At 50.5% G+C, this 10820-nt stretch overlaps 1 protein-coding gene across 1 annotated transcript in view; it reads left to right on the top strand.

The window, feature by feature from the left end:
• Nucleotides 1-10820, top strand: part of FAM184B (family with sequence similarity 184 member B) — a 62040-nt gene that overhangs the window by 34134 nt on the left and 17086 nt on the right. The window contains exons 7-8 of the mRNA XM_015571821.1: nt 2005-2115; nt 6796-6903. Of these exons, the coding sequence (XP_015427307.1) occupies nt 2005-2115; nt 6796-6903 (219 nt within the window). The remainder of the gene's footprint in view (nt 1-2004; nt 2116-6795; nt 6904-10820) is intronic.

Below are 10820 nucleotides of genomic sequence, written 5' to 3'. Positions count from 1 at the left end.
TGTTGTGTGACGGTTAAGAGTAGTAGGTGCTCAGTACATATGTGTTGGATAAATAAATGAACTCATGAAAGGCCCAGACTAGTCCTGGGTCCAAGTCCTGACTCTCCCACTAGCTGTATGACCATGGACAGGCCATTAACCTCTCTGAAACCTGATTTTGAAATAAGGCTTCATACTTCGAAGGCTTGTTATGTGGATTAAATGGGGTATTATGTCTAAACTCGGCTCAGTGCACGGCATGTAGTGAAAGTTCAGTAAACAGTGGCTATGGTTAGTTACCATGTGCACTATGTGACGTCATGTCTGATCTATATATATAAAAGCCAAGCAACTGGAATGACCGGTCACTATGACTTGCACTGCAGCCCCAACCACCCGTGGCCCCTCCCCCAGGCCAGCCCCACCCTTGATCGGCCCCCGCATCCCCAATTGGGGGTGGGGCCGGCTGGCCAACCTCCTGAGTCCCCTACCCCCTGTCGGCCCTGCCCAATCGGCCCTTATCAGGGCAGGCCAGCCAGACCCCACCCATGCACAAATTTGTGCACCGGGCCTCTAGTAATATTATAAAGCACTAAATTCTTGTTAAAACACTTAATCCTCCCTAACAATATTACAAAATGAGTGTTCATATGCCCATTTTAGAGGTGAGAAAACTGAGGCTTAATACAGACAGTGAATGATAGAGGTAGTATTAAAACCTGCCACACCAGTGTGGCTCAGTGATTGAGAGTCAACCATGAACCAAGGGTCATGGTTTGATTTCCAGTCAGGGCATATGCCTGGGTTGTGGGCTCTATCCCCAGTAGGTAGTAGGGGGCGTGCAGGAGGCAACTCATCAATCATTCTCTCTCATCATTGATGTTTCGATCTCCCTCTCCTTTCCTCTCTCTGAAATCAATAAAAAAAATTTTTTTTAAAACACAAAAAACCCCGACAGCCTGACTGCAGAGCCCATGCTTTCCCACTCCTGTGCTGGGTAGGAAACAACTGTTTTGAAAAAAACGAAAATAATTTTATGGTTGGGTCACAACATGAGGAACTGTATTTAAAGGGTCAGAAGGTTGAGAACCACTGAGTTAGAAGAGAAATCAGCCCTAAATGTGAAGTCTGGGAAGGTAGGTCTCTGCTTTCGACTTTTACTAATAATTATAAATTTGAATAATTTTCTTTAAAATTTTTTCCCAACTTTTTATTTCTATCAACTCCAAAAAATACTCTTGGCTGTTTAGAAATACATTGCTTAATATTGGGACCTTTCCTGGTGCTTTCTAATTCAGTTCCCCTGTGGTCAAAGAATGGACTCTATAATTTCATTTCTTTTCAATTATTCATCTTGTTTATGGCTCAAATGTGGTCTGTCTTGATGGATGGTCCTTGTGCACTTGAATAGGGATCTGCTGCTGTTGGGCGGAGTGTTCTGTAAGTGCTGATTAGGTTGTGTTGGTTGATAGTCTTGCTCAAGTATTTTACTTCCTCATTAATTTTTCTCTATTCTGTTGATTACTGAGAAAGGAGTACTCAAACCTCACATTTAAGTTGTCACATTTTATAGTTCTCCTTAGCTTTTGCTTTATGTAAATTCAGACTTATTTTTTAGATAAAGATTATTATGTCTTCTGAATGAATTGGCCCTTTAATCATTTGTGAAATACTGCTGTCCTGAAGTCTACTTTGATACAAATATAGTCATTCTATTGTTTTCATAGTCAGTGTTTCATGGTCTGTTTTAATCCCTTTCTTTACTTTTAATCGACCTATATCTTTCTATTCAAAGAACTTTTATGGTATAGCTCGGTCTTACTCATTTTGACAACCTCTGACTTTTGGAGGTCGTTTAGAACCTTTACATTTCGTGTGATTATCGTTGTCTACCACCTCGCTGTTTTTCCTTTCAGTATTTTATGACTCTCATAAGCTTCGTTGGACCCCTTTGGGAATCAGGCAGGGTGTGTCCAGTCCATGTTTTTGTGCCTTGTGTGACTAACTCTCCTCATCACCATTTAGGAAGTAGAAGAACAGTTGGAAGAAGTGAAGAAGAAATCAGAAAATGAAATAAAGCAGCTAGAAGAAGAGAAAGCGGCCCTAAATGTGAAGCTCCAGGATTCTCTGCTCCAGGTAAGTCTCGAATCAACGCAGGGTGTGGGAGGGGGGTTCTGGGTCCTCGGAGCTGCTGGTTAACTGAGGTGCCGGGAATCTCAGGGAGCTGCCCCGACCTCACCACATTCAGCATCAAACAAAAGGACTCAGCATAAGAAAGCTGTCTCGGGGCATAAATTTAGCCGCAGCTAGCAGAGAGCCTGATGTATGGAGGCTGATCAAAGAGGCACTTAATGCCTCACATGAGGGAAGGAGGCAGGAGGCTGCTGGTGTTGGTTCTGTGGCTACCACAAATGATACCAAGCTGGTCAAGCTGCGGTGCTGATCGCTCCTCACCCTGGCTTCGTTATCACTTCTGTGGGCATTAGACATGCCTGCTGTCGTAGCTCCTTTCCTTGATCAGAAATTAAAAATTATTTTTTATGACTGCATTCCTATAAAGACGAATACAGCCAGGCTGTATTTTTTTTCTTGTGATTTTGAAAGGAATTAAAATATTTTCATGGCCCCTAAAAATATCGTGGGCCCCGGGCACTGAGCCTGCTGCATCGAATGGAGAAGTCGGCTCAGATTCCTGGTGTCTGTTGCCGCACCTGTTGTCAGGTCCAAATTTCAACCAGGAAACGGGAGCAGTGGTGACCAGGCCTGCCCACGCCAGCAGGCAGCAGAGAGCGATCGCAGCAGCCCAGCGGACTCCTGCTCCCGTGGGTAACACCTGTGCCAGGCGGCCCGCCTGGGAAAGCACGGATTCAGCTGCCAGGCCTCCATGCAGGCAAGGGAGAAAGGGGTAGGCATTGGATGTAGACCAGATGAACAACAGTTTGCTTCATGGGCCCACCTGCCCAGACCACCCAGAGACCAAGGTCACAGTTTCAAAGAGAGGTTGCCATGTTACTAAGGAGAAGGGGCTGGAAATGGAGTTCACCCATGAGCCTGATCAGACAAAAACAAAACTGTGAAGAGGGTTCCTTCCTTCCCCTGCCCTCCCTCACACCTTCCAGACGAGCCCTGCACCTGCCACCCCACAGGAGCCCATGAAATTGGTTCCTCAGCCCAGGCCGTGCATCACAGCCTCCTGGGGGAGCTTTGAAGAATCCAGAGCCATGTCCAAAATTATAACAATGTTTAGGGTACATGTAATGGAGTTCAGTTCAGAGACACACATGAGAAGGATGCAGCCAGGCTTGAGCAGTGGTTAGTTCTAGAAGGGAGGAAGGCTGATGGGCTGGAGAAACACGGGGGGCTACCTCTGTATTTGTGATGTGTTGTTCCTGCAGCCGAGTGAGGAGTACTCACTCTTTCTCTGACCTTTTGCATTTTTTAAAAAATATGTTTTTATTGTAATTTTAGAGAGAGAGAAGAAGGGAGAGGGAAGGAGAGAGAGAGAAAAAAATCATGGATGAGAAAGAAACATCAATCGGCTGCCCTCTACTAGGGATCAAATCCACAACCTGGGCACATGCCCTGACCAGGAATGGAACCGGTGGCCAACTGGGCCACACCACCTGGCTCCAATCTTTTTTCTATCTCACAAATTGGCATATTTTAAAAAAGATGAGCAGGCGATGACTTGGTATGTCAGGGGCTCTAGAGGTGAGGTCTTGGTGGAAAGTCTCTGCTATAGAGATTTCTGTTCCATCTCAGCCCAAGGTGGGCTGCCCAGCAAAGAGGCCCTTTTCTCGCTCTTCCTTTCTCCTCCTCTTCTCCCTTCCTCACTCCCTTCCTTCCTCTCCTCCCTCCCTGTTGGCCTATACTGCCATCTTCATGTGGGACCTGGACCACCCGCCCTGCAGAGCTCGGGAGGGCTTCACATACATGTGTGGGACCAGCCCCTTCTGCTTCTGACTTGGGGACCTGGACCATCACCTGCCTGTTTCTCTGAATGCCCCCGAGGACCTGTCTGTTTACAGTAACAACGGTGAACCTGTGTTAAGCATCTACTCAGTTAAGATACTGTCTAAGCAGTTTACACTACTAACTCGTACTAGTAAACCTTACAACCATTGTACTGTTAGTATCTCCGGTTTACAGATGAGAAAACTGAGGGACAGAGAAGGTAAATCACTTCCTCGGAGTCACACAGGTAACCAAGGAGTGGCTCTGGGATTCATCCCGGGTGATGGGCTCTATAGACCCCCCTGTGGACCACTCTGCTGATACTCCCTCTAGTGGAGCATGTGGCCTCTGTGATGCCGAGCATCGTTCAGAACCTGAGTGTTTACTGGGCATGGCCCGGAGGTTGCCCATGGACAGAGTGCCTCAGGCCGCTCTTCAACCTCCATTTCTTCTGCCACCTGAATGGTGTCATTATCCACCCACCTACCAAAGCCAGGAATGGAAGGGTCGCCTTGACCACATCCACTCTCCTGCTCTGCTGTCCTCAGCCTGAGTCCCCACCCTGCCCCACCACTACATCCAGTCAGGTTATCAAGTCCTGTGGGTTCTTCCACGAAAGCCCCTGGGTCCTCTCCCCTCTCTACACCAATGCCTTGGTCAAGACCCTCAGACTGGCTCACCTGGGCTCCGTTTTCTTTACCTGCTTGTAAACAAATCTCACAGAGCTCACTTAAATATTTCATAAGCTTTTGCAAGATGCAGTGTAAGTGGTTTCATAGCCTTTAAATATCCCTCCCCCAAATATTCATTATGTAAAGCCGAGAAGACATTCTGATGGCCTTGCAGTTCTTCTGGGATGGTCTGCAGAGTGTCCTGAGAGCCTTCCCTGTATGGCCCGCCTCCCCATTCTGCCAGGTCAGCCGATTCCAGAACTAGTGCTCCAAAACCCTAGTCTGCTCAAGGTCTACTCCTCTTTCAGTATATATATTCTGGTGCACAAGATTCATGTACTGGGGGGGGGCGGTGTCCCTCAGCCTGGCCTGCACCCTCTCTCAGTTCAGGAGCCCTCAGGGGGTATGTCCAGGAGCCCCTGAGGGATCGGGCCTAAGCTGGCAGTTAGACATCCTTCTCACAGTCCAGGGCTCTCATAGTCCAGGGCCCCTTGCTCCTTACCACCTGCCTGCAGTGGAGGCAGGAGAGACTCCGGCCACTGCCACTGTGCTCGCCAGCTGTGAGCCTGGCTTCTGGCTGAGCACCCTGACCACCAGGTGGCAGCTCCTGCATTGAGGATCTGCCCCCTGGTGGTCAGTGCACATCATAGTGACCAGTCGTTCCACCGTTCGGTCAATTTGCATATTAGTAGGATATGTTTTTATTGATTTCAGAGAGAGGGAGGAGAGGGAGAGAAAGATAGACACGTCAACGTTGAGAAACACCGATTGGCTGCCTCCTGCACGCCCCCACTGGGGATTGAGCCCACAATGGGGAATCAAACCACAACCTCCTGATTCATGGGTTGACTCTCAATCACTGAGCCACACCAGCCAGGCCCCTAAAATCTTTAATTCCCATGTTTTTCACAGTTCAGACCCAACCTAACTTACCATCACTATCCCCCAGGACTCTGCCCCCTCCTGTCTACTTCTTCGTAGGAGGCCTTCTGACATGGAACCTTCTCCAGTCCTCACACACATCCTACCCACCCTCTACCCCTACACCTGCGATCTTTGCTGCTCGGAAAGCCTTTTCTCACCCTTGCCACTGACGGACTCCTATTCATCCTTCACTGTCCCCAAGGCTGCCCTGGACTCCCCCGGACAGAGTGTATTGTTGTAAGTTCTTGGTAATAGTACCCAGTAGTACCTACCTCATAGTAGTTGTGAAGATGAGAAGAGCTGATATTGTAAAGTGCTTAGGTCCTGGCCTGGCACAGAGCCAACATGCCATTAATGGTACTGTTATTATTTTGTACGTGTGCTGTGATTAGAATCATGTACCTGCTTTTGCTGTAAAATGACAGCTTCTGGACGGCAGGGATGATATTTTTTTACCATTTTGCTCTCACTCACTCCCTTCCTCTCCCCTCCACGTACCTAGCACGGTGCCTGAGGAGTCTTCTGCTTTCTATGAAGACTTGTTAGCGGTGTCTGAGTGTCCTTTATGGTTATTGGCCTCATTCCTTTCAAAGTCTGAGGCAGGGAAGGCAGCCTGTTAAACTGACACTTGACAATTAGTTGGTGGATAGTAATTATCGTAATTAAGGCTTTATAATGTAATAGCACCTTCCAGCTACTCTTCTCTCAATTTATCTGTATAATTATTACATATTGTTTCTTTTCTTTACCAATTAACTTAAAAAAAAAAGAAAAGAAATGGTGTGAAATGGTGTGGAAGCCAAAGAAAAGCAGCTCCGGTGTAGCCAGGCGCATGTAAGTCATGTGAGGGAGGTGTGGACTCCTGCAAGCCTGCAGGCTCGGCTTCTTCAGGGACCGCTATGCAGCCAGCTGGTTAGAAATGGCCTTTCTGGCCCAGCCGCTGTGGCTCCGTGGTTGAGCATCCACCTAGGAACCAAGAGGTCCTGGTCTGTGGCAGGTGTGCGGCGACAAGCACGCCCCTCCCCCTAGCTCCCAGTCAGAGCACATGTCCGGGTTTCGGGCTCAATCTCTCCCTCTCCCTTCCACCCTGAAATCAATAAAAATATTTTTTTTAAAAAAAGAAATGGCCTTTCTGAAAGCCTGTTGGAACTTGTCTAATGGGGCACTGTCCCCAGAACTGATGGACCCAGGAGAAGGAACTCCCAGATAAAGGGCCACGTCCAGGAGACAGGTGTCATTGCCAAGCGTTTCTTTTCCTCTCTTTTAGGTTTTAAGGCTGGAAGAATTCATCCAACAGAATAAGGGATGTCCCCGAAGAGGCGAGGACGGGCCCCCGGAACCGAACTACCCGCCCCGCGGCGACTTGGAGACCCAGGTGAGCCCCGGCTCCTTCGGCTTTAATTAAGGATGTCTCTCTGTGTCAGCACTCGAGCGTCCCCGGGGGCACATGCCGGCATTAATGGGCTTTTTAATTGTCCCCCTCAGAGCTGCCAAAACGCCTGGAAAAAAATAAATCACTACAAAATCCTTCTGTAAAAGCCAGGAACAAACAGAGTCCTCGGCAGTTCTCCGCGGGGTGTGAAAAAGCGGGCTTGTCGGGTGATTCCTCTCTCCGCTGAGCGCTGAGCGCAGCCTGCCCGGCAGAGAGGGCCCTGGGCCCAGGGGGGCCTTTGCTTCTGCTCAGCACGAAGCCTAAGAGTCATAACAACGCCCAGGCCGCCTCCTTCCCCTCCCTGCCATCAGCTGCTCCCATGCTAGCTCCCTCGCTGCCCTTCTAGGGATGCTGCTGGGGCAGAAACTGGTGCCTGTGAGTGTCTCTGTTCGGCTCCGGTGGCCGTATGCCCTTCCTGGTCTGTCATCACGAACCATCACACACTTGGTGGCTGAGAGCGCAGAAACGTGGTGTCTCACACTTTGAGGCCAGAAGCCCAAAACCAAGGCGTCGGCCGGGCTGGTTCCTCCTGGGGCTCCGAGGGAGGTCCTGCTCCACGCCTCTCCCAGCTCGTCCACACGGAGCTCAGTTTCTAGAGGGAAACACAGACCCCTGGGCTACTCAGGGCTGTGGGCAACCTCTGAATGTCAGGTCCACGCAGTTCAACGTAGCATCACGCTATTCGTTCCTTCCACAGTCGGTTGTGGAGTCCTAGGCTGGCACCTCCGAGCAGCCGGTGTGGGGAAGAAATACGCACACACAGACAGCGTTAACACGAAGTGGACATGCAGTGATGGAGTTCACCTCCGGCGCTGTGTTTTCTGTTAGGCCTCTAGGACGCACTTTGCAGGTGTCGTTTGTTCTTTTCAAATAGGTAATGCATTCTGTACCTGGTGCAGAGTTCAGCATGTGTGCCAGGTGTGCAGCGAAAAGCACTCCCCTCCCCCCTAGCTCCCTGTCTACTTATTTTGCTTTTTTTAAAAATATATGTTTTATTGATTTTTTACAGAGAGGAAAGGAGAGAGATAGAGAGTTAGAAACATCGATGAGAGAGAAACATCGATCAGCTGCCTCCCGCACATCTCCTACTGGGGATGTGCCCGCAACCCAGGTACATGCCCTTGACCGGAATCGCACCTGGGACCCTTTAGTCCGCAGGCCGACGCTCTATCCACTGAGCCAAACTGGTTTTGGCTGTTTTGCTTTTCAAAAATTTCTTCTTTAATTTCTCCTTGCAGGGCCATACCGTGCATATGCAGGCATTTTTTTCCACAAATGGTAGGATGCTCTCCTGCGCTCTGCTTTTTCTAACTTACAGTTTTCTAGCTTCAAGGTTGTAACCCATCAGTACACTTCCATATCAAATATCAACTTTATGGTTTCCTTTAAAAAAACAATAACTGTCTGGTGTTCCCTTGAACAGAAAAACCACAGTATATTTAACCCTCCGTTATGCTGGATATTTGGGCCACCCTAGTTTTTCTGTTACAGACAATAAATATTTCAGTGGTAATAGATAGTACAGAACTGTGGAGGGGTATCATGCAGTGCAGTAGTTAAGCGAGCTCACCCCCAAGCCAGGCACCTGTGTTCTGACTGGCAGGGGAACCTTGGACACATGGTTTGAAGGCCACTTGCTGGAGCTGCCTCGTCTGTGAGATGGGCGGATGCTCCGCCAGCCTCTGAGGGTTTTGTGAGGACTAAGTGAGTTAACGTGCTGCAGTGCTGGAGGCACACCTACCCCTGCAAATGCTCAGCAGGTGCTAATTCTTTCCATTGGAGCACTTGCTGGGTCCGAGGCACGTGGGTGTCTTTCTTTGTCAATTAGAGCGGACATTCAGCTCTCCCTTGTGTTACTTCCAGGGGTGGTGCGTGCATTTTTAAGTTCGACAGGCCTGCCACACTGCCTTCTGGCGTGCTGTGGCCCCACAACCTTGCCAACACTGAGCTACAAAACTTTCTGAGCTTGGCCAATTGGAGGATGTTTGTAATTTCTTCAAATATTGGTGACAAGCCCAGCCGGTGTGGCTCAGTGGTTGAGCGTTCATCCGTGAACCAGGAGGTCACAGTTTGATTCCCCATCAGGGCACATGCCCAGGTTGCGGGATTGATCCCCAATAGGGGGTGTGCAGGAGGCAGCCGGCCAGTGATTCTCTCTCATCATTGATGTTTCTATCTCTCTCTTCCTCTCCTTTCCTCTCTGAAATCAATAAAAATATATTTTTAAAAAATATTGGTGGCAAGCCGACATGCCAGCCCAGTGAGCCGAAGCTTTGCCTAGGCCCTGGAAATACAAAGTCCTAGAGAAGTTCCCAGGGTCACTCACCAGATGATGTGTGAGCAGCCCAACCCCGGGCATCGCAAGGGGCAGGTCAGTCTGAGAGGAGGAGGCTGAGTGGGGTTTGAACAACCCAGGCTGATCTGGGGGTGGAATCAGGGACATCCGAACAGGGTGTAAGAGGACAGCTTCCCAGTGACATCCTTGCCGGATCGGGCGCTGCGACATTAAAGCTTCCTCAAGACTCGGGAGTTGGTGTTTAGGCCCTTAGCTGTTCTGCCACCGCCTTTCCGTGAGTCAGAAAGGATTTAACTAAAGAGGCCAACCGAGAGCAGACTTTTCACTGGCTGTCAGCACACGCTGCCCGCTGCCGAGGGCAGGGTGCCAGGCCTGGGTGTGTCTCCGTCCCACCAGCGTTAGTGGCGACGTCCCTGAGCCCTTTGTCCTGGTCTCTCCTGTCTCGTCCCCTTGATTCTCTCGGGGTCATCGTTTTATTCGCTGGTTCCCAGAGAGCCAGTCCAGCCTTGGTAACTCCGAAGGGAAACTTTTTCCTGGGAGACTCTGGTGCCTGGTCGCACAGAACTCGGGGCAAAGGAGGTGGAGATTCTCACAGATCCCCCTGCTTGCCCCTGCTCCAGAGAAAAAGGGGAGTCGCTTGTGCTAATGATCATTCAGGCCATTTCACCTGGGCACGGATGTGAGCGGTCGCTCTGTGAGGCAGGGGCTGGATACCGGGGGAATGAGCCTGGGCCTGGGCCTTGGAGAGCCCCATGTCAAGTGGGGGAGTGGGTGTCCTTACTAACCGGTGTGATACATGCTTCATACTGACGGGAAGACGCTGTGTGGAGAGGGAGGTTCTGCCCAGGGAACCCAGGAGCCTCACAGTGACATTGCTGCCCCCTGCCAGACACTGAGGTGGCGCGGGACTTCACCAGGAAGGGACATGGCGGGGGGAGGACACAGTGAAAGTCCCGAGGCGAAAACCCTGAGGCCAGTGGGAAGGGAGCCCAGGGCTTGCCCAAGCTCCCCCCAGGCCTGAGAAGCGTCCCCTGCTCACGGGGGCCATTGGAATTGAGGGCATCAGGGTCCTGAGGGTCAGTAGACAAATGATCACTGAGCCCTTAACCGCGGACACCCTGAGTGTCCCTAGACCACAAAGGGCTGCTACCCTCCATCTTTGTGGGCTGAGGGGTCCGGTCCCATCCAACATGGAGCACGGTGGGCTGCCCTGGAGATGCATTCCTTGGGGAGCTTCCAGGCTGGAGCCCAGGAAGGCAGCACGGGGAGGGCCACAGCTCCGCTTGAAGGGTTAGGACATGGATCCCACCCCAGCTCTCCCCGACACCTGCGTGGGGACCTCAGGTCTGAACACCTGTCTGAGAGCAGTTTCCCTGTACCCCTGTGGCATCACACAGAAGGCCCTGACAGTGAGCCAGGCACACAGTGCTTCACCCAAATCCCACAACAGTCCTATCCGGCAAGTGTTATCATTGCCCTTGTTTACATACAGGGAAACTGAGGCACCAAGAGCAGCACCAGGGCCTGTGCTGTATGCCATGTCGCTATACTACTTCCTGTTAGG

This window comes from Myotis davidii, unplaced genomic scaffold (assembly GCF_000327345.1).
Source record: "Myotis davidii unplaced genomic scaffold, ASM32734v1 scaffold204, whole genome shotgun sequence".
In the NCBI taxonomy this organism is placed as follows: Eukaryota; Metazoa; Chordata; class Mammalia; order Chiroptera; family Vespertilionidae; genus Myotis; species Myotis davidii.
Note: the sequence above shows the minus strand (reverse complement) of the source record. Positions and strands in the feature narration are given on the sequence as shown.